Source organism: Sabethes cyaneus, chromosome 2 (assembly GCF_943734655.1).
Source record: "Sabethes cyaneus chromosome 2, idSabCyanKW18_F2, whole genome shotgun sequence".
Taxonomy (NCBI): Eukaryota; Metazoa; Arthropoda; class Insecta; order Diptera; family Culicidae; genus Sabethes; species Sabethes cyaneus.
In genome coordinates this window covers 23,488,781-23,512,475 of record NC_071354.1, presented here as the reverse complement: position 1 = coordinate 23,512,475, position 23,695 = coordinate 23,488,781, and the positions used below count along the sequence as shown (strand labels likewise).

The following is a 23,695-nucleotide window of genomic DNA, read 5'->3' as shown; positions in this document are numbered from 1 at the left end:
TTTTTTCTTTCAGAAATTCGGGGGTTAATGCTCCCACAAATGTAATCAGTGGAGCCGGTTTCAGTTTGCAGCTGGATAAATTAGTTAATGCCATCGACTTACCGAAAAGTTGTGTGGACACAGAAGCAATGATTTGTGTTACCGGATCTAGACCTCCGCTGAAGGAAGCCGTTCAAATACTTCGTTCATGTTGGTCTCACGGTATCAAGACCAATCTACTGGAGGGCGTTTTGCCGATTGAAGAATCGGCCGAGAAAGCTGGAGCAAAGCTGGTGGTCATACTTGGTGAGGGTGGCGAACTGCGAGTTCGCACACGAGACCACAATCGCTTCCAAGAGCGGCACGTGAACCGACCAGAACTGATCAGCTACATGCTGAGGATCCTTCGACCTGATCCTGCAGTAAACGACGTATCGGTAGCACTACTGAACACATCATTGACAAGCACCAGTTCAACCAAAAGCATACCGTTGACCAGCCAACAATCACAGAACAACAGCTCGCGTTCGCTTGATCTCATCTTCTTGACATCGGTTAAATATAACAGTAATAAAAAGAAACGCTATGTGAATCAGGTTGAACACAAACTCTCCCCGGTATTGGCCAAGTTCCAAAGGAAAGAAAAAATCTCGATCATTATGGTTGATCTTCCGAATGATCCCTTGCGCAGCCTGATCGGTTTGCTAGATCCATCAAAATACGCCAATCAAGACGAATCTTATTCGCACTCGGCGGAACTTGCGGCCCTTACCGATCGATATCCCAAACATAAACATAACATTTCGGAGATTTATAACGAAATTGTAGATATTTTCAGCAAGAACAAAACGATGCCAATAGTTGGAGTCTACAGCGTGCTGGATTCCTTCTGTCGGCTAATACTGTAAGCATTACTAAAATCAACCTGAAACCGTTTTTCGAATAGGAGAAGCCAGAATCATAAAAAGTTAAAACACTTCTTTACTATGTAGTAGCTTTTAATTCTGTTTTGTCGTCTTTTGATTCTTATTGGAGGAAAAAATAGAGATACGAATATTTTATACAAGTATTAATTTCGATGTGTGTTTTACTATTAATGTGAACTCAACTCAAACTCAGGAAATTGCTATTGCCGCTCTTGGGAATCGACTTCTGCCCACGTAAACTTTTTTAACATCACTTCTTGGAATATGTGGACTTACTTCAGCTCTTCGGTGACATGCTCAATATGTGATTCCCTTGGAACTTTCCAAACTCTGCACAATACGTATGTTCTAAATTTCGGAGTAATTCATGACGCGTTACCGTGACTCAATATTCACCCGAAAAAGCGTCTACCACCACAGTCGTGTTATTAGAGTTAGCGTTCATAGATTGTCCCGGTACTGTGTGTAAGAGTGGTGGTCAGGCTAGTACTTCGTCGCATCCTAGTGCGCTCAGCGCAGACTGTGACTTAAGGCAACCACATATTTTATCGCCCAACTTGATACTGGGACACATTGTAGTTGGTATTATGGACATCCCCGCCGCAGTCGAGCTATTCCCCAGCCAGCAACCAACAGCTGTCCCGGTGTTTGGCGCGGGCGCAGCGAACGGGGTTTTCCAAATCGCCTGTTAGGCAAGATTGAAATCGCTGTTTAACAACTCCACTGTGGATCCGTTCTTCGCTTGCAGCTTATCAGCGTTAAACCTCCCATAACTCCATGCCACCCACGTCTATCCCCAGAACGTAGGAGGTATTGACGCGAGTGTTTCCGTAAAATTTCATGGTGAATCGGTGACGCCACCTGCTGATGCTGCTCTCCTCGAAGCCTCGTTGAAAACAACGCTCCTTCTCAGAAGCGATGTGATGGTGCGTTTTCGTAAATATCCCTGAATTAAAATCATTGTGTAACATAACGAACACTTTTGGATGTGTGCTCCCTTATTTGCATTAGGTAGCCGACTCCATACAGCCATACTCCTGCTCTGCCGGTGGAAGCATAACTGTCCCATGTTACATTTTGTCATTTTCGACATTTTGTTGTCTAACGGTATAATTATCTATACCTATAAAGAAGGATTTCTGTCTGTCTGTCCTGTGTTCCTTATAGAATCAAAAACTACTGAACCAATCGGCGTGAAAATTTGCATGTAGAGGTTTTTGGGGCCAGGAAAGGTTTTAGTGATGGTTAGAGACCCCTCCCCCCACTAAGAGGGGGGGCTCCCATACAAATGAAACACAAATTTCTGCATAACTCGAGAACTAATCAAGCAAATAGAACCAAATTTGGCATGTGGGTGTTTTCGGTGACAAGAATTTATTCTAGGGTAATTTGAGACCCCTCCCCTTTTTATAAGGGGAATTATAACTCCTCTCCCCTTTAAGAGGGGGGGTTTCCATACAAATTTCCTCATAACTCGAGAACTAATCAAGCAAATGGAACCAAATTTGGCATGTGAAGGTTTTCGAGGGCAAGAAAATTTTCTATGTTGAATTAGGACCCCTCCTCACTTTAAGAGGGGGGGCTCCTGTACAAATGAAATACCAATTTCCTCATAACTCGAGAACTAATCAAGCAAATGGAACCAAATTTGGCATGTGGGTGTTTTTGGAGGCAAGAATGTTTTCTATGATGAATAAGAACCTCTCCCCACTTTAGGAGGGGGGGCTCCTATACAAATGAAATACAAATTTCCTCATAACTCGAGAACTAATCAAGCAAATAGAACCAAATTTGGCATGTGGGTGTTTTCGGTGACAAGAATTTATTCTATGCTAAATTGAGACCCCTCCCTCTTTATAAGGGGAATTGTAACTCATCTCCCCTTTAAGAGGGGGGGCTTCCATACAAATTTCCTCATAACTCGAGAACTAATCAAGCAAATGGAACCAACTTTGGCATGTGAAGGTTTTCGAGGGCAAGAAAATTTTCTACGGTGAATTAGGACCCCTCCCCACTCTAAGAGGGGGGGCTCCTGTACAAATGAAATACAAATTTCCTCCTAACTCGAGAACTAATCAAGCAAATAGAACAACATTTGGCATGTGGGTGTTTTTTTTGGTGACAAGAATTTATTCTATGGTGAATTGAGACCCCTCCCCTCCCCTCTTTATAAGAGGAATTATAACTCCTCTCCCCTTTAAGAGGGGGGACTTCCATACAAATTTCCTCATAACTCGAGAACTAATCAAGCAAATGCAACCAAATTTGGCATGTGAAGGTTTTCGAGAGCAAGAAAATTTTCTATGGTGAATTAGGACCCCTCCCCACTTTAAGAGGAGGGGCTCCTGTACAAATGAAATACAAATTTCCTCATAACTCGAGAACTAATCAAGCGAATTGAACCAAATTTGGCATGTGTGTGTTTTTGGAGACAATTTTTTTTTCAACGATGAATTGGGACCCCTCCCCACTTTAGGAGGGGGGGTCCTATACAAACGAAATACAAATTTCCTCATAACTCGAGAACTAATCCAGCAAATGGAACCAAATTCGGCATGTGGAGGTTTTTGGAGGCAAAAATATTTTCTACGGTGAATTAGGATCCTTCCACACTTCAAGAGGGGGGGCTTCTACACAAATGAAATACAAATTTCCTCATAATTCGAGAACTAATCAAGCAAATGGAACCATATTTGGCATGTGGGTGTTTTTGGAGGCAACCATTCAAACGAAATACAAATTTGCTCATAACTTTAGAACTAATCAAGCAAATGGAACCAAATTTGGCATGTGAGAGTTTTAGATGGCAGAATTTTTTTTCTGTGGTGTATTACGACCCCTTTCCCTTTTAAGAGGGTGGGCTCCCATACAAATGAAATACAAATTTCCTTATAATTTGAGTACTAATCAAGCAAATGGAACCAAATTTAGCATGTAGGAGATTTTTGAGTCTTGAATTTATTTTATGATAGTCAGAGACCTCTCACCCCTGTGGTAGGGGGATATGGACTCTCATACAAATAAAACAGAAATTTTTACGAAACTCAAAAACTAATCCAACTCGAGAAATTCGAGACTCTTCCATAAAACATTAATCAATAACAAGACTACAAAAACTATCTATAGTAACACTAGATCATTCAGGACGAGCCGGTCGCGAGTGTTGCCGGTGACCCGCCGTCGGAAGCGCCGCCCACTGGGGGGCTTGCAAAACTCAAGAAGTGACAAAGATCATCCGAGATTCATGATTTATGTACAACACAGGTTAATTTGTGGCAATACGAAGTTTGTCGGGTCAGCTAGTATATATATATTTTTATAATATGAATCGAAAACATGGTAAAAACTCGAAAAAATTTGAAGCCAATTTGTCCCACTGCAAAAATGGACGCATATTTGTCGCGCTGCATATACCTTTTCATATAAAATGGTTTCAAGTTGTATACAAAATTTAGTGAAGTTTTTCAACATTATCTCAAAGAGGGATGAATAATAACATGAAAACTAAGTAATTTTATAAAAATCAGTTTTTCAACTTTGAGTGCGATTTTCTCATTTTCGTGTTTTGTAACATGGGACAGATATGCTTCCGGCGGCAGAGCTGGGCTGTCGTTACTTAACAATTAGCAACGTTATAGAACCCAAGAAGTCTGCTTCGTTGTTTTTTTTTCATATGCATCAGACCGTGTCCGTCGCACGCGGTGATCTAGTGTGCTATGCGTGATGTATATGAATTCTTACAGTTTACCGATACTAATTGAATGCTCAACACATCGCGTTTTCGTGGTTGAGACGGTCGAAAGCCTTTTCGAAGTCAACGAACACCAACAGAAGAGAGTCCTGGAATTCGTTGATCAGCTCAAATATAATGCGGAGTGTTGTGATATGATCTACACATGATCGGTCAGCACGGAATCCAGCTTGCTGCCGCCGGAGAGTAGCGTCAATCTTCTTGTGGATCCGGTTGAGCATTACCTTACAGAGTACTTTGAGAATAATAGCAGAGTACTTTGAGAGCAACGTGATGCCACGCCAGTTACCGCATTCAATTCCACAGATTTACGGATGACACGATCACTTTGACTCAATTTTGATTCATTTGACAGTACCTTCTCAGCCGAGCAAAATTTAACAAAGTTATGTATAATACATTTGTCTTCTTCTTCTTCTTCAGCAGTATAGAGCCGGGGTGGCTCGTGCTGTTTCAAGCACTCGTCTCCATTCAACTCGGTCTTGGGCCACTAGTCGCCAATTTCCTAGTCGTCTCAGAAGTCGCAAATCGCTTTCGACCTGGTCGAGCCATCGTGCACGTTGGGCCCCCTGTTCCTGGTGCCGGTGGGGTTGTTGAAGAGGACTATTTTCGTCGCACTGTCGTCCGGCATTCTTACGACGTGTCCAGCCCACCGTAGCCTGCTAACTTTCGCTAGATGTACGATGGGAGTCTCCCCAAGCAGTGCCTGTAGCTCGTGATTCATACGCCTCCGCCACTCTCCGCTTTCAGTTTGTACTCCGCCAAATATCGTCCGCAGCACTTTCCGCTCGAACACGGGAAGGGCGCGTATGTCCTCCGTGAGCAGCGTCACGGCTTCAAGTCCATAAAGAACTACTGGTCTAATAAAAGTTTTGTACATTGTTAGCTTCGTGCGGCGGCGTACGCTTCCTGATCGTAGCGTTTTACGAAGGGCAAAGTAAGCCCGATTTCCCACTTGGATGCGCCGCTGGATCTTCTTACTAGTGTTGTCCGTGGTCACCAGCGATCCCAAACACACGAACTCCTCTACCACTTCTAGTTCGTCGCCGTCAACGGTTACCGTCCGTGGGAGGCGCGCGTTTGTTTCCTTTGAGCCTCTTCCTTTCGTGTATTTGGTCTTCGGCGCATTTATTTTTAGCCCAATTCTCCTAGACTCCGCTTGCAGTCTGGCGTAGATTGCCTCCGTCGTCGCAAAGTTCCTGGCTATGATATCGAAGTTATCTGCAAAGCCTAGAAGTTGGCTACCCTTGGTAAAAATCGTGCCTCTCGTTTCGATGCCCGCTCGTCGGATCACCCCCTCAAGAGCGATGTTGAACAGCATGCAGGATAAACCGTCCGGAAAACCGTGTTCGTTCATTATCTGCCATAGCTTGTCTGGATCGACTGTATCGTATGCTGCTTTGAAATCAATAAAGATGTGATGCGTGGGCACGTTATACTCCTGACATTTCTACAAGATCTGTCGGATAGTAAAAATTTGGTCCGTAGTTGCGCGAGGCCCCATGAAACCCGCCTGATAATTCCCTAAGAAACCTTGTGCTATCGGTGACAACCGGCGTAACAGGATCTGGGAGAGTACCTTGTAGGCGGCGTTTACTAGCGTAATACCATGATAGTTGCAGCAGTCTAGCCGATCACCCTTTTTGTAGATGGGACAAACTACTCTTTCCATCCATTGCTCCGGTAGCTTTTCCTCCTCCCAAATCCTCGAAATAACCCAGTGTAGAGCCACAGACTAACAGACGTAACACTGAAGCCTCATTCCATGGTCAATAATAACGATCGTTTCAAATTTTCCCTTATGCCAAGACTCAAACAACAGTCGCCGCGCGAGAAAGCCGCTCGCCTACGCTGGCGCTGTTGTCAGATAATATACAAGTAAATTTATAGTATTGCTAAATTTATAGCAACTTACTCTGCGTAGCGCGAAGACTGCACCAGGTGATGCTAATGTTTTTTTTTTCAAGTTTTAGGGGGGTCAATGAAACAATGTTTTGTTAGAAAATTTGTTTGAGGTGTTACGTCTGTTAGTCTGTGCCGGGATTGTCACCTGTCCAGAAAAAAATATACACCTACATCTACGTTCATACATTAATATTTAAATTTTAATCATCATCATCTTCATCCTCTTCTTCCTGCTTCCTCAGACTGCCAAACACTTTAGCCGGAACTGCTTGCTTTTTAACAGGCATCTTTGTACTGATGTCCTCATCATCCCCACCATCGTTGTCTCCAGTTTCGTCCTCATTATCATCATCATCGTCGTCCTCGTCATCGATGTCAATTTCATCCGGGTTAACCACTTTATCCGCCTTTTTACTTCCCCCTTGAGTTTCTCCTCGCACAAACATAATATTTCCGCCACTGGCGCCAACGGCAGCGATCGCTCGAGCCGATGTTTCCGCGGCTTTTGCCTCCAGCGCTTTCATCGCATCCGCTGGTTGATCCGAGCCAGCCCCAGTAACGGTCGAATTGATTAACGTAGCTGACATCATATTGATTTGCGTGTTGTACGTGGCTTGAATCGAGCGCTTGATTCGCAACATCTCCCGCATCGTGTCCTCATTGCCGTGTCGAATTTCGAACTCTTTCCATGTCTGCCAGAACTCTGCCGTGATGCGTGGATCGCACATTTGACTACAGTGAGCATAGATAGCCCTAGCTCGATCGATTTCACCCAGTTTTGTTTCCATTTCGGCAAACAACATACACATCTGCCGGGATTGGGCCTCCGAAAGAGATTCGATTGCTTTCTCGTAAATTTGGCGCGTTCGTGGAATGCCGTAGATTTCGGCAGCTTTCTTTATATACAAATTGTACATGGCAAATGCTTCGTCCTCCTTGACAGCCGTTGTGGCTCGCTCATAAACTGCCATCGCATGGCGCGCTAGGCCGTGGTCTTCTTCCAATTTGGCGTACAATAGGTAAAGGTTTTTCGCTAACTCCGGTGGACACCCATCGAGACATTGTTCAAAAAGATCACGAGCACGCTCCAGCTTCTGTCCACCATAGCGCCTGAGAAACTTCGTCAGATATGTGTTCCATATATCGTACACATTTGGCCACTTGAACAATGAGATGCCTTTCTCGTAAGCTTTGAATGCCTCTTCAAAATAATTATGCTCCTCCAAAAATAGACCGTAGTTTATAATTATTTGTGGAGTGCATATCTTGAGATCGATAATACGATCGTATACCTGCTTGCAGGTTTGAAATGTTCCGAACGATTCTTCCAGGTCAGCATACATGGACCATAGTTTGAGTGATTTATAAACACGCATCTGCACCGTTTCCGTGTCGTCGTGATATGCGACCTTTCGCTTCGGCATTGCCGTGGCTCTCTGCATTATCTTCAGAGCATCATCATAGTTCTCCGAACGAATTTCCATCTCTGCCCATTCGCACCAAACGCTAGCCAATTCATCCACTTTTAGATAATCTACCTGAACTGCTTTCTCAAAAACGATCCGAGCATCAGCTAATTGTTTATTTTTCTCGTAGAATTTTGCAAACTCTACCCACAGGGTGTATAATTTACCAACCGCAAGCTTCGGCTGCACCGTATGAACGGCCTCAGTATAGGTATTGATAACCTCACGCGGTTTTCCCTCATACAATTCAACCCGTTTATGCCATTCGGCAACGTTATGCGGATTCTGGCGTAGCAGTACACTGTTCAACAGAAGTAACCTCCTCTCCATTAGATACTCGAATCGCGACATACGTAGTTCAACGTCGATTTCATCATCCTCCGAAGGCGTCGCATTTTTAGCCATTTCCTCCATCACTTTACTCAAACTTAACTCTTCAAACTGCGCATACGCATCGAAAACCTGACTGAAATCTCGTACGGTCGTGACCGTTTGAATGGCTTCCTCGTATATATCCCTTGCCCGATCAAACAAACCGCTCCGCACGTAGTAATCTGCCAACGAATTCCACAGATGTCCCAACTGGTCCGTGTACCTTCTTAATCCTCCCCGTATAATGGCATCCACATTTAACGAGTGTACTTTATCCGGATTTTTCGATATCAGCTCGCACAGTTCGTTCCACAACTGATGATTCGATTTACCATGTTTCGAAACGAAATTTTCATTGTCCACAATACTGGCAAGCTGCTGCGCAGCCTCATCCAAGTGCCCTATCGAAACCAAGAACTCAACATACTCTTCAGCATCCTCCGGGCATAGCTTTAAATACCGTCGCCAGACACGCACAGCCGTCTCCGGAATGTCGAATTTCCTCAAGAACGCTAAATACAGCGGCCATATACGTTGATGCTGGGTGATTGGCAATGCTCGGAGGGCGCGATCAAAAACCTGCCGTGTACGGGTGATCCGGCACTGCGCAGTCATGAAAGAGCAATAATCCATCCAGATACGCGGCATCTTATGCATGAAAACCAGTGCCCGCTCAAATGCGTTGTTGACCTCTTCGTACTCCGGATCAGTAATGCATTTTCCCTTCACCTGGCGACGCAACGTTTTGAGATAGTTGTACCACAGCTTGTACGAACCGGGCAGCTCCTTTAGTGCACGCTCGAAGACCGTGTTTATAACAAACTTTGGAGCGTTGCGTTTGTGCTCCACATACCGCATCCAGTGTTTGACCGAGTATGCATTTCGGAGGATTTCCTCCTCGTACGGCAGGTCTTCTTCGTTCTGGAAGAGAGGTACGAATATTATATGCGTGCTCATAAGGTAAGGGCAAAATTTAACGTATTATACTTACGAAAAATACTTCCGTTAAATCAACCTCCGATGACATCGGCATTGTGTTCTGTTTGGCTTGCAAAATGCTTCGTAAGATGGGGAATCTGCGGCATCCGCGGCTAAGCTTTCCCCAGGATTTGATATAAAGTTTAAATTATCTGTTTTAACAAACAAAATCGACTATCGAAAACAAGTAAAGTTTTTTTTTTATTAATCACTGTAAGCAAAACGTTTGGAAGCAAAAAGATTGCGGCAAAAATGATTTTGAGCATTTGACGTTTAGTGTGCTCAAGGTGTTTTTGCTTTTGGTATTTATATATGAATAGAGTTGATCTCCAGTAAATTTAAAAGTGTTAGCACCAGCTATACAGTTCCGGAGTGATTCGCGATAAGGGCGCAACTAACAAAGTGTGAACATTTGCCAGTACATTTTCAAGTCATAATTTAAATAAAAGTTATTTACAAAAATCAAATTCAAAGACATAAATTGGTGTAGAATAAATCAATCTTATAATTTCACAGCATGTACTGCATAAAATTTGTGCATTCAAGCTCAAAATCTAAGTTTTATATTTGAACCCCTTGGAATGATCCTCAAAGCATTTTGACAATGAGATTCGCCCAGCCCTGTTTCGCCTTGTTTTGATTTTTTTTATTTAGTTTCGCCTGTTTACAATGCGCCTGTGTTTTGAAAACAACGCAGTTTTGCTCTTTACCGTCGCCTGTTTACAAAATGATTTGCAAATAAGCCTGTCACTTCATAACAATGCGAGGGGCTAAACTGCAAATTGTCTTTTGTTTTGATTAAACACGTTTTAAAAGAATCGATTTTCCATTTGTATCCAGATTTTTACGAGCCATAATGGCGAACGTGTTCGTAATATTTGAACAGCATTTTGACATTTCCCTAATACATCGCACGTTTGCTTTCCGCGCGTTCACGGTAAAACTAAAGGAATGCCATTATGGCTCGTAAAAAGCTGGATACAAATGGAAAATCGATTCTTTTAAAACAGCACATATCAACTTCCAAAAATTATAACTCGTAGAGAAAAAATTTTCTCAGAAAAGTTTTCATTTGCAAATATTGATAAATTTTTCACAAAATTTTCCACAGTGATATAGAGGTTAGACTGGTGCTGCCGGTCTGTATCAGCTGGCTTGCTGTCAACATAGCATCATTGACATATTTCATGCATTCGAGTGTCAAACAGCAAATTTCAGTGAAAATTGTACATAAATTTTTTCACTTTTACAAATCTGTTCCATTTTTTCACTAAAAAAATTGTTTTAAGTTTTGAAACAGTGTTCGTTAGTTGAAATAACGCAGCAAGTGTGCTTCGAAGTGATGGCTTCGATAAATGATTTACCTAACGAAATTTTAGAGTTTATATTTAGTTTACTTCCTCCGTACCAGGATCTGGAACAGTGTGCCTCGGTCTGCAAACGCTGGATCGCCCTTGCGAGCAGTAAGCAGATATTAGTTTGGAAACAATCAAAAACGATTTGTTACATACTATCTATTCATTGCAGATGTACGAATACGGAAGAAAGTTTGCTTGCAGAAGGCTCTCATGGATTTCAACCTTTGCTGGCGCCAGGAGGCGCTGACCGGCCAGAACCCGAGCATAGCTGCTCGGTTTGCCCATGCAAGTTCGTTGCATCGTAATTCGATGTACGTTTTCGGCGGAGCTTCTTCTTACGATACAACCTTCAACGATTTGTGGCGCTTTGATTTGAGCAAGCGGAAGTGGATTCGACCAATTTCGATGGGCTCGTACCCGTCACCTAAAGCTGGAGCTTCACTGGTTTGTTATGGTGATTTGCTAGTACTATTCGGGGGCTGGAGGCACTCGTATACGCCGTTTCAGATGTGTACGCTTTTTGATGAATTGCATGTTTACAACGTTACGGACAACAGGTACGTTCTGATATCTGATTGTGAATTAATCATACAGTAAAAGCCTTAATGCTCACAATTTGTTTTAGATGGACAATACATAACTTTGCTTATGGTCCACCACCAATGACTGGTCATTCTGCCACGGTACACGACAATATGATGGTAGTTTTTGGAGGCTATCAAAAAACAATGGAAAACATTGGAACTACCAACGACATTTGGGTATTGGATTTGGAAAAATTGATGTGGAAAAGGCCAATGGTGTCTGAACAAAAGCCACCGGCACGTTACGGCCAATTTCAAATGGCTATCGGACGTGATCATATACTTGTGCTGGGTGGTACGGGAGGAGTTAATAGAATTTTCAATGACGCCTGGTTGTTGGATATGAGAAACGATGTGTGGCGCTGGAGGAACGTGCAAGTCAAAAACAAAAAAAGTACAGTGACACACAATTGGAGTTATCCTGCATGCAACGTCGGAACCAAAATTATTGTGTTAGGGCCAACTTCGCCCAACGACTTTCAAATAATCCGGCAACATAGGCCAACCAACCATGGTCTACATCCACCGAATCTGGGTAGACCAAGACCGGGAGGTAATGCAGCTGACCGACCGAGGGCTGCTGGCAATGAACCAAATATTCCTCCTCGTCAGCATCCCGTTCGTTCGCCACCTCCACCTCCACCGCCAGCACCCATTATTCCGCCGGCCCCACGAGCTCGAACACCTTCCCCCACGGGGGCACTGCGTCAACCAATTGATCCTCAACCCGGTCCTTCCGGTATATCCAATCCCAGCTCACCGTCTCAAGCGGGACCGTCTAGACCGCTTCCTGCTATTCGAAGCCCAAGCTATCACAGGCAACAGATAGACGACGACCATTTGCTACCCAAACGGTTCAACCAAACTCCTCCAGAACATGGCCATATGGCGATGGCAGCCTTCAGCGTTCGACCAGCAAATCCGCCTGCTCTGCAGGCTTCACGTGAACGTCAGCTTGAAAGGCTTCGGAAAATGGAGGAGAAAATTTCCGCAATGCGTCGCATTAAAGAACAAGAACAACGCGAACAAGAGCAAGCAGCAGCTGCTGCTGCTGCAGCCGCTGCTGTCGCTCACGAATCTTCGATTACTCCGAAAAGAATCAAACGCAATGGTTTGGCAATTTACGTCTGCGATATTTCCCAGTTATTAGTCAACGACGGAAAAACTCCGGTTATCGAATGGCAGGAACAGAAAAACAGCGGTCTCATCGCAGGGGCACCCGACCATTTTACCTTCTCTACCATGGTTAGCGGAACCGGAGAGCTTATCGTGTTTGGTGGATTAAACAAAAATCCGAAGTCGGAAAGTTCAAGCGTAACCAATTCGGTGCACTTCTTGACCGTTCCAACGGCAGTCGTGTAGAAGCCAATTGATTGTACATATTTAATATGAATTGTTTGACGTTCACTTAGTCACTAATCGTGCTGCTAGGCTAAGCAATTTTCGTTTATAAAATTCAATTTCTGGTATTCGAAAGTAGTATGCGAATAGATAAGCTAATGTTTACACGTTGATTCCAATAAATAAAGTTCTCGCTGTCCAAAGAAACTACAAATATTTAGGTTTATTTCATAATTTATTGGTTCTGCAATCACAAAGCGCTACGCTATTTGTTAAGTCAATTTTAAAACAACAACCGCAACTGAGCTCAAATGTCGATCCCTTCCTGCTGTATCAGGATGGTTTTAATTTTCTGCAGCAATTCTTTTTTAACCGTATCCGGTATTAAGGCTCGAGCTTTCGGCGTAACCTGCTGTACCAAGGAGTCACAATTGATGGCCCCACCGTCCGTGTCCTTAATGGCGTCGCGACAAAGCAGTCGTACCTGGTCACTCCAGCCACAGGCATTCAAACGTAGCCGCAGTAAATCCTTCAGCCTGATCAGAGATTCGGTTACCATTGAGAGCAAGTTGACTTAAATTTTCCACTTACTTTGTGCGATCTCCTTGCAGGATTGTAGTTTGGTCTACACTCTTGGTGAAAGTCATCCTGGCTTAGTTTATTTTCAGTAATTTTGTTACTACAATAAAAACAATAGTATTTTTGGTTGTTCTTGGATATTATAAATAATAAGTTACCTACACACAAGAGAAATTGCGGTTGTTTCGTCTTTTGTCTCTTGTTGTTTCCTTGTTAACCTTAAAAAAGCTTAAAACTGTGAGCAGTCAGTGATGTCAGATATTTTTCAAAACTATGAGAGCTGCTCGAGTCGAAAAAGTCAAAAAATCTAATCGGAAAATGAAAAAAAATTGTTCGTCAGTGAAAACCGTGAAAACAATACACAAACTGTAACCAAGTTAATGATACAGCTGAGAAAACTACAGCAAAAATCTATAAATATTTTAAAAATATTTTAATTTTTTTCTGCTGATTCCGCTGATTCCAATATCTGCGGGCTAATTTCTGTAGATCTGGTAACCCTGCCGTTCATTTTCTTTTTGTCCCTTACTATCAATGAGTGCAATTAGGTGTGGCAAAAACTTTTATCGTCAACTCGGAACTCGCACACAGTGGAAAAATAGGAAAACTCCAGGGTGGACCAAGGACTCTAATGTCGAATTTGTTTATTGCTGTTGCAGTTGAATTTTATTCTTGTTCTGTGTGTCGCAACTACGTCGCACGTGGTGCGTTGTATAGCGCATCAATGTGCGAACACAGCGCACCACGTGCGACGTAGTTGCGACACACAGAACAAGAATAAAACCGAATGTCGCACGTCGATTATTACAGTTTTCAACTGCAACTGCAATATTCAATCCGGGTTGAAACTGGATGAATTTTATCTGTCAGATAGGAGCAAATGAACACAAAAAGTTCATCCAGTTCCAATCCGGATTGAATAAACAAATTCGACATAAAATTAAAGAAGCGTTAAAAACATCAGAGGGGTTGTGTACAAGACACGACCGCATATATAGGTGACGCAGGACTACGTAAGTCTCTTTGTAGTGATAGTGGCATGTATACTAGCAGTGATGCTTGTTCATTTTTCACAGATTTTCGAAAATACTCATTTTTCACTGCATGTCACTGCAAGGGGGATTGTTCAATCCGTACCAAACTTTGAGAAATTAAATGTGGGGTCAGAACAGGCAATTATTCCAAATTTGGTTGAAATCGGAGCTGGTCGATTACAACGGATATGATCTCTTGAGAGGGAATGACCCCTAAATAACCTTGAAAATTGAATTTTTCAAAAAAAACCAAGATAGAATATTTTAAGACCTTCTCTAAATTAATTGTTTTGATCAATACTAACATCCTGTGAAGAGAAATCTGAGGTGCATGTAAGTTAAATAATAAGTATCTTCGGACATAGCGTGCACAGTGATATTAAAATACTTGACTGAAGTTTTTGGAGCGTTTTATACATAGTACATATAGTAGAACTAAATTGGATAAGTTCTTTTTATTTAATTTCCAGGTAAAACTACTTATTATAAATTGATTGAGAAACTTTACCACTTATACCTTAAAACTACAGCGATAGCTAAATTTAGGCTGTGAACCATTTCGCGAAATTTTTAACTTTTTTGTTAAAATTTGACAGTTCGATGGTTATTTCTCCTCGAGTGGTTAAAATCAATTCAGAATGCGAACCATTTCATATTTGACGGATTGATAGTTTTTTTGCTCAATGAGAGCATATAAGGTGAGGATGAAAATATTTTTTATTCTTTCCGAGTTAAAATTGGATAAATTTTTAATGTTCTTTGCTTTTGCTTGCTTTGCATGCTCCCGAGCAGGGTTATTTTCGAAAAACCATCGAACTGTCAAATTTTAACCAAAATGTTAAAAATTTCGTGAAATGGTTCACAGCCTTAGGATTGTCGTTGTCGGATATCATGGCAACCCGGTAAGCAACGAACAAAAAGCTCTTATCAACGAGCGCTTGCGCAAGGAACAAAAGCTCCGAACGTTTAGATCTCTTTCGTCAAAGCACCAACTCCCGTAATCTCTGTGTCTCTTCGCGTTTCACCGTTGCTTTCGATGAGTCTTGGCGCTTGCTGGCTTGCGTGCAAAATTCCCATCCAATCCGAACTAATAAAGCGCTCAGCGAACGGCTCTTTCGGTTCGGTTCTTCGCGCTTCTTCGTCGGGCCAGTTTCGCCAGTTTCGAACGGGACTTCGGAGCGAGTGGTAGTGTTTGGATTTTGTCTTCATCGCAGAGGCTTTCTAACTGAACTGGCCGGTCGCCAATAATACCTGTGTGCACACAACCGTTGGTTGGTGGTAATTTTGATGGTGATATTGAATAAACTGGAGTGTGGCTGCAGGAGTGAAGTAGAATTCGCGCGCGCTGCTGCTGCTGCTGCTACTCTTGGAGGAGTGTTTCGCGAATAATATTTCTTTGTCGAAAAAAAAACGTTTTTAATCTGGCGTTGAATCTGAATTTTCGTGTGCCAGAGAAGCTTCTTTATGCAGAAAAAGTTGTCCATAAACGTGCAGTGTAAGTTGTTTTTTTTTTGTTTTGTTAATTCTGAACTGAAGGATTAAATTTAGCATTTGTTGTGCCTGGTGTTGATGGGAACAGGGTGAGACGGCGAGGTTTGTGCAGAAACAAGATACCTTTCTTGTGGGGCTGGCGCGTGTTGTTGGCATTTATGGTCAATGGGATGGGTCATGGAGGAACCCGGAAACGGGCGGATTCAGTTGGCGGAAGGAAGTAAAACATGGCACACGTAGAAGAGCCAGCAATATGTGTGTCTGTCGAAAGTTTGTATGTGTGCTAGCGAGGGTGGATATCAGTGCCACTGGGAGGAGGGCTGTGTTTCTTTTTCCTTGTTGCTGCTGTTTGTGTGCTCTCTCTCTCTGTGTGTTCAGGATGTATTCCACCATTTGGTGGAGCACAAAAAATCGATACCGTGTTTGCAATTTTGTGTGTTCCCATTCTTCCATTTTCCTCGGCAGTTCGTAACCGCTGTTACCCGCCAGTGGCCATTAGCCACCGTCGCCTCCCCGTTCGAGGCCGTCGGGCGTTTGGGTCTTTCCGTCCCGGTTGGTAGTGAGTGCTGAGTGAGTAAGTGTGTACGACTGGTTTCCTCTCGAGAATTTGATCCTCGAGCCGAACGCGTGGTTCTCGTAAGCGCTCGTGCAAATAAAGGATACTGCAAACACGCCGCGGCATGAGTCATACCTATCATGTGCAGGGGTGCGAGAATTTGCAAAATGTGTGACCTTCGAACGTGGTTGTTGCCGGGTGCCGTGCGATTGTGACGGTTGTGTACGGAAAGGATAGCCGAATAGAAAAGTCGGCAGTAATTAAGGATATTTACGTTCGTTTGATAGCATTTTCGTTTTGCTAGATGAAAATATTCCGTTTTTGATGAGAGTTTTTCGACACCATGAAAGACGGTAAACGCATAATGTTGCATCATATTGTTAATTAGAACACGAAAAGTTGACTTCTATCTGTCAAAATAAAGTTTTCTAGTAACTTCCCATCTGTCAAAATAAATATGCACACCACCTTTTGTATGCAATATTTGAGATGGTTCAGGCAGAAGAAATTAGCTGCATTAATTATCATACGGAAATAATTTCGAAATTTTTGACATAGGACTACATCTACAATCTACTGAAGAGCACTTTTTGAAAACGAAAATGCAATGTTGGCAAAAGTTTTTCAATTTTCATATAGATATATCAACCGATACACACTGGGAATACACGTTTTGCCTCCCTTACCCCAGATGATGATCTTACGGTGACACGGAAGGAAGAAAAAATGATGATTTTTTACCCCAGCGATTTTGTTTACTTCAATTTAAGAAAAAAGTGACGAAACCTTCACTTCCCAAAAGGTCAGAGATTGTTTTTTTTTTTTTTTTGACTGAACCTAGATCAGGTTGATGTCCTGAAAGTAAAGTACTGCATTACTTCTTCGACAGATTTTATCGATAGGTCACTAAAATGCAGTATTGTTCCGATTTTGTCAGCTCCCGATTTTGTCTAGCCCCGATTTTATCGGCTTTTTATCCCGATTTTGTCAGCCTATAAATTTTGTTTACCTTTTGTGCTTTTAAACATGATTTAAAAAACTTTTCAGCCTGCTTGAAACTATACTGATTCTCTGGGGAGAGTTTTTGTATAAAATGATGCCCTCTTGCGAGTAATTCGGGGTCAAAATTAGAGTATTTTTATAGTACAAGTTCTATAGTTTCTAAACAAGCAAAGATAGGGGTATACTATATTCAGCAATATCGAGTATTTTTACTATTTGAATAACTTTGTTAAACAGGAAAAAGGTATACAACAACTACAAAAACAGCTAAAATAGAAAAACTGATTTTAACGATGTTTCATTTATGAGAAATTAAATTTTTCTATCTTTGCTGAAGAGATAGAAGGTTACTGTCTTCAGCAAAATTTCTTGTAATAATGTGCTGTAAAACTTCGCAGAACACATCAATGTGTTATATTGAAACTGAACAAAAATAATTTTTTTATTGCACTTTTAAGGGGATTAACCAAAATTTAAATTCCGCTGAACGATAGAACTTTTAATTTTAAGAAACTCTTCCAAAGGTTCCATGAACTTAAAACCAAGTTTTCTCGCTCAAAGCTAAAGCGCACCAAAAAAGGTTCTGAACCAGTGTGCTGTGCCCGGTTCATTGAGCTTTCGGTTGACCAATTGAGGGCTAAAATTTAATTTTTAGTAGAAGTCTTCGATATTGCAGTGTCTTAGATCTTGGATTTTGAAAAAAATTTCGAAATAAAAGTTTCCCGATTTTGTCAGTTTCCCAATTTTGTCAGCCCAAAATTCAACATGGGGCTGACAAAATCGGAACATTACTGTATAATCAAAATTAAAGTAACTGATTAAAAGGTGACAAAATAGAACACACAATACCAGTTTTATTTAGACAGTACACTTATTAGTAAAACGTTCAACACGACAAGAGCGTCGGTTCGGCGATCTCATTGAACAAGCGTACCAACACATGGTTCCTGATGTTATGTCAGTATCAATGAAGGTGGTATAAAGAGAATGCGAAACAATTTCTACTCGATATGAAAATAGAGCGCGGTTCCCGTATCTGCAGGCATCATTCGCGAAATTTTCTCATTTGCTGGTTCAGCGATACCATTGCAATTGTTCTGCAAAGTTATATTTACCTTCGTGTGTTATTAATAGAGTTATTAAACATTTTTAGCTTTCGGTTCTGTTTGCCTTACCTTTAGTTCAAAAAGTATGCTAGCTAGCTCAATTCTGTTGCTTTCATTCGAAAGCCGAGAAAATTTTGACCAAGCTCGCATTTTAGTCTTTGACCTTGAAATGCGGTCAGGCATTAATATTAATATTTTTTGAAACGATGGTTTTGCAATTGATGGAGGGACGGTAGGGGAAAGTAATGAATTTTTTTCTGGGAAAGGAGAAGAAAGAGTGGAAAGGAAAAGGGGGGGGGGGTAATAGGTAGCTAGTAGGGCTGTCGGTATTGGGTGCTTTTGGTGAAAACCGGTATTTCGGTATTGGCGTAGAAAATACCGGTAGTACCGGTAAAATACCGGTGTTGGCAGATTATTCGGAATCAATAGAAATATCGATGTTTTTCAGTAAATGTCTCTATTTTCAACCTTTGGTTACAGTATTATTCCTTAGCAAAGTAGAATTAAGGCAGATATAATACGCTTAGTGATTTATTTCCCTTGCTAGATTTTATTGCCAGCGCTTCCAGCGATTGAAAAAACTTCTGCTTTCATCGAAGTCGGACAAACAGCTCTAAGCGCATCAGGAATTTTTCTTCCATTTCTTCAGATTTATAGTAGGGAAACCCGCTTTTAACTATTTTTAAATGTCCCGGTATTAAATGCCCCGGTTCCTATTGTCTCTTCAGAATTTTCCCCTTGCATAGCGTCATCCTCTCCATCATCGTTCACAGATATCTTTTCTTCTTTATTATCAATCCTATTCGCAGAGCTTGGAAATTTTATCTGCTTGTTTGATCAATGTATCACTCAAAATACCTGAAAAATGTTCGAAATATTTGAAAAATATAGTCTTTTCTGGCAGATTCTTTAATGGCAAGAATGCCCAAAAAGCGGAAATATTCCCCTATTCTGACTAGGGTTCGGCATCCTCGAAACAAATAAATGAAGCTGACTTTCTCTTACGTTCGCTTTATACATGAAGCGATTTGTTTCATTTGATGAACAGAACGTTTGCAAGCTTCAGCTGACTGCTTCTAGTGACTATTTCAAATGACGACGATTGACAGTCAGGCACGATTTGTCGATGCTGACTAGGTTAATTATAGCGCTAAATTGTTGGAAATGTTACTTAAATTCAATTGCATTCAAACTTGCTGGCCTTCTACTGAATATTTGATAGACATTTGATTTGACAAATGAAACTTTAAAATCGGCCGACATGATGAACTGAAAACCGTTTTATTGAGGCTGATTGAAGCCAGTTTTAAAACGAAGCGGCGTTGCTTCAGTTGTAACTAACGCTTCTTTACTTCATTGTTGAGAAGTGATTTACTTATAAGTGACGTTACTGGGCCCTGATCTTGTTTCCTAAATTCGTTATTTGAGATTTGAGAATAATTTGGTGGCTTTCAAATATCAAGTTGTTCAAAAATAAATTGAAACGCGACGTCTAGTTCTTACAAAGAAACTTTTTTACGGCAAAGATGCTCTACTGTGCGTTAAACGGGTTCAAGAGCTAAAATTATTTGACCCACAATTTCACCTTCTTCATTGTTAGTAGTCGCAGAATCTCGTCATCATTAACACCAAGTTGTTTTTCTATGAGTTTTACAATCTTCCATCAAACTTCGTTCTGCTTCGAATAAGGAGTTTGAAAAAACTAAGATATTAGAAAGTACCGGAAATACCGGTTTTTTGCTTTGCCAAAACCGGTATTTCGGTATCCAAAAATTGGTCGGTATTACCGGTTTCGGTACTACCGGTACTACCGGTTAGACAGCCCTAGTAGCTACGCTTAACAAGGTGTCGTTGTGACTCCTATCTTTTGTCCAATGCTGGAAGGGGCATGGGTTGAACCAAGCTATAATCTAAGAATATAACCGGATTACGGATGAACAACGTCACACGCAGTACCTTGTAAGCAGGGATGCCACATATAATTCTGTGTTTTTTGTTGGAAAAATCTGACAATCTGTACGGCGAGGAAAAATATCTGTGCAAAAATCTGTCCAATGCAAAACAATGAGAGTGAAAGAGATAGAGAGTCATTTTGCTGACTATTTCCGTCTCTTTCACTCTCATGTAAAAGCTCAAAAATCTGTTTAATCTGTGTAATTTGGCGAAAATCTGTATTCTATGCATACAGATTCTGTACAGCCGATTTCTTTCAAATATCTGTTAAACACAGAATAATCTGTGCATGTGGCAACCCTGCTTGTAAGTCGTGAGGGCCTGCATAGTGTCGCCGTCCTGAAAGTAAAAACAAGTTAGATCAAAACTTCTCGGCCGGTGGTTTCTACAGTTGACGGAGGAAGAGGCACATTCTGTGTGTCTAAAAATAACCCAAAAACCAGATAAGTCGCTGTCTTCTTTTGTCCAGCGCCACGAGAAAATTTTGTTTTAAGAAAAATTGCTCTTAAACAATTAGTGACGCCATAGCAAATGTGAATGTCCGCGAGTTTTTCTGCAGAACATTCCCAAGCAACAATGTGAGTTTTATTGTACTCTTATGGTGGTCTTCAAGACCAATTTTGGTCTTAAATGCCATCATAAGAGTGTAATAAAACTCAAATTGTTACTTGGGTTGTTTTGTACCGTTTTGAAAATTGTAATTCGCTAATTTTGCTTGTTGACAAATACCTAAATAGCATAATATACTGGTAAAAAATATTTGCAGGAGTCGGACGATAGCTGAAGAGTAGTAGGCTGAAACGTTTAACGATATGAACATCAGTTTCATTATTTCACCGAAAATTTTCAACCAAACCTGAAGCTATTCTTCCATTTTCTTATATTTGCTTGCGCACCGGATCAAAAGATCTCCGCTTCGGGGCCTCTGCTTTTTTAAATCAGTTCAGTGCGAATGCGGGCAAAATGCTGATGCGCTATTGTAGGTAATTGAGCGGTAGTTCACTCGCTCATCCAGTGAAGCTAGCTCTTATTTGATTCAGCTCATGAACGAAAAAAAACTTTGTCTTATCCAGCAACTCCTATCTGTACCTCTTCATGGTTTCAGGTGAGATACGAATGACCCAGGGAAGATCGGGTAACCAACTGCAGTGAGAGCTGGGTAGCTAACAACGATGAAAGGCTCTTTCGAGCTTCTGAGCGTGTCTTCCTAAATTTAGGAGCGGCTCAAAACGGCGTCTGAACTCCGTGTTATGTGTCGCTCATCATCATCCTCATGCTAGTTGTTGAAAATTTATAAACACTGCAGATCTAACTTCAACAGAAATCAATATTAATCAGTAAAAAATGTTGCTCTGACTTCGGCATTTTCCCAGCATAGATAATTTTTCTAGCATGAATAATAACGAAGATGAGTTTGCTGCTGCTGTCTTCCCGTGGTCATCGTATTCTATATTCTGATCTTGTTTCAAAGCTAAGTTACATTTTTTATACAAAATAATTTTCAATAAGCTGTCATCTTTCGAAGCCCTATAGAAAATTTGCAGGTCGCCAGCGCCTATGTTCGCGTCCGAAGAATCGGTCGATTTCCAACTAGTTTAGTGTTTTTTTGTTTTTATAACAATCGTATATTTCACTTTTCGTCGCGTACGGCTATCTTTTATCGTCGTATGCATTTACGTCGTTTACGTATGCATCGTTCACGGTTTGGTTTTGAGTTGGCACGTGTGAACTTGTCGTTAATCCTAAAAGTTTTTCTTATAAATTTAAAAAATTGTCTTATATCGAGGTTGTTTTATAACGAGGTTGTCTTATATCGAGGTATCCCTGATAGTTATTAAATTATTAAGAAACATTTCTCTAAGCTTTTATCCTTTCACTTTCCAATATATGTTCCTGAGAATATAAATCTGTCTTTAAACCTTTTAATTTAATCCACATTATATATTCCCGGCCAAATCTTTCTTGAATCTCAAATACAAGCTTCAAATTCACCCTCGCGTGAATACGAATCACGTTTACCATCCGCGAACATCTATATGTACAAAAGGAAACTTTCCTCCAACCTCTCCCGCAACACATGCATCCACGATAAGCACGAATGCTCGACATTACCGATGGCATCCGTGGTAGAAACATTCGGGGCACATCCATTTCCTTCCGTTCCGGGTTTTTCCGAGCCTTTCGTACCGAACGTACCTATATGTACGGTTGCGGTTGAGTTATAAATTAAACTTTGCCTCCCTTCTCCCATCAGGGGCAGGTTCTTACGCGAATTACGCGGATTCATCCTTGGCCCATTTTCAGTGCGGTCGCCGGTGGTATCAGCCAGACAGGCAGCAGTGCGGCAGACACTCGTCTTTGATGTTTCGAACCAGCAGCGCTAATCGCTTTCGATGTGATTTTACGTTTCACCGAATGTGCAATGAAATTAAAATTTTATTTATTTTTTTCCTTTTTCAGGTTGCAGCTGAACGCGGTTTGTTGGCCATAAGTGCAGTTGATTACAGTGTAGGAACCTGCAGTCCTTTTTTGGTGGAATTAGTAATTGATCGGATTAATTTTGGTGTTCGAAAGCAAGCCAAAGGAAAGAAATTTTTCTTGATATTTGATGATGGTATAAAATTAGTTGAAAAACTAAGATAGAGAGATTGTGAGCAAAAGTTGAACGAAGAGAAGGAAATAATACACATGTTCAAGTGGTGCGAAAGATTTAAAGCGGAAAAGTTGATTGTGTTATTTTTGCATATCTAATATACAGTTTCATGTTATTTTTGTGCCGGCTAAAGCCAGTGAAACGTTAGATGAAGTGATTGAGGTTGTGATCTGTATATTGCCTGTCTGCTTTTTGCTAGTCTGCTACTGCTATCGAATAGTCATCAACTTTTGTCGTTCGCTGCAAGCGGTAGCAGCTGGAAGAAATCCGGCCGAAAGGAAGGTGAAATAAAATAGCATTTTGCGGAGTTTTCACGAGCCTAAGAGCCTGCTCGTTTGGCAGACAAAGACAGCACGACCAGCAAACGATCCAAGCAAATTCGAGATAGAAATAATTCATGTAAGTACCTAACCGTGACTGTTCCTCACTGAACGAATCCCCGGCCAGCTGGGGAAGGAACATTTGGTTCAACTTTCTTCCGCCACTATTCACAGCGGATTATAGATTAATCTCCATTGTGTGTCAACTCGGAACGGACGAGTGATCCGATAGGATGAATTGAACGTGTCGGAAGGGAATGAATGGCGAAAGGACTCTGCGCAAGATGAAAAATCAATCTATGTGCCTCTCTTATTTACCATCATAAATCTTGTGGACGGAA

General features: G+C 41.4%; 5 protein-coding genes across 7 annotated transcripts in view; 3 read left to right on the top strand and 2 right to left on the bottom strand.

The window, feature by feature from the left end:
* LOC128734919 (eIF-2-alpha kinase GCN2) overlaps positions 1 to 1,028 on the top strand; it is a 181,904-nt gene extending 180,876 nt beyond the window's left edge. For both annotated transcript variants that reach the window (XM_053829320.1, XM_053829319.1), the window contains exon 5: positions 14 to 1,028. In XM_053829320.1, the coding sequence (XP_053685295.1) occupies positions 14 to 887 (874 nt within the window). In that variant the 3' untranslated portion in view covers positions 888 to 1,028. The remainder of the gene's footprint in view (positions 1 to 13) is intronic.
* Positions 1,029 to 6,761: 5,733 nt separating this feature from the next.
* LOC128734871 (pre-mRNA-splicing factor syf1 homolog) lies at positions 6,762 to 9,573 on the bottom strand. The gene is made up of 2 exons (XM_053829252.1): positions 9,391 to 9,573; positions 6,762 to 9,320 (listed from the first exon to the last, which is right to left on the bottom strand). The coding sequence occupies exons 1-2, from the start codon at positions 9,430 to 9,432 to the stop codon at positions 6,762 to 6,764; spliced, it is 2,601 nt and encodes an 866-aa protein (XP_053685227.1). The 5' UTR covers positions 9,433 to 9,573.
* Positions 9,574 to 10,622: 1,049 nt separating this feature from the next.
* LOC128734460 (F-box only protein 42) lies at positions 10,623 to 12,955 on the top strand. Its single transcript, XM_053828674.1, has 3 exons — positions 10,623 to 10,840; positions 10,905 to 11,292; positions 11,361 to 12,955. The coding sequence occupies exons 1-3, from the start codon at positions 10,720 to 10,722 to the stop codon at positions 12,679 to 12,681; spliced, it is 1,830 nt and encodes a 609-aa protein (XP_053684649.1). The 5' UTR covers positions 10,623 to 10,719; the 3' UTR covers positions 12,682 to 12,955.
* Positions 12,866 to 13,465, bottom strand: LOC128734462 (enhancer of yellow 2 transcription factor). 2 transcript variants are annotated; one of them, XM_053828676.1, is made up of 3 exons: positions 13,398 to 13,433; positions 13,252 to 13,339; positions 12,866 to 13,196 (listed from the first exon to the last, which is right to left on the bottom strand). In XM_053828676.1, the coding sequence occupies exons 2-3, from the start codon at positions 13,305 to 13,307 to the stop codon at positions 12,968 to 12,970; spliced, it is 285 nt and encodes a 94-aa protein (XP_053684651.1). In that variant the 5' UTR covers positions 13,308 to 13,339; positions 13,398 to 13,433; the 3' UTR covers positions 12,866 to 12,967. The 2 variants fall into 2 exon arrangements, with proteins under 2 accessions (XP_053684651.1, XP_053684650.1); XM_053828675.1 differs by having other exon boundaries at positions 12,867 to 13,196; positions 13,402 to 13,465.
* A 2,000-nt stretch (positions 13,466 to 15,465) lies between these two features.
* Positions 15,466 to 23,695, top strand: part of LOC128734896 (protein unzipped) — a 164,130-nt gene continuing 155,900 nt past the window's right edge. The window contains exons 1-2 of the mRNA XM_053829292.1: positions 15,466 to 15,768; positions 22,842 to 23,433. The gene's annotated coding sequence lies outside the window, so the exon portion shown is untranslated. The remainder of the gene's footprint in view (positions 15,769 to 22,841; positions 23,434 to 23,695) is intronic.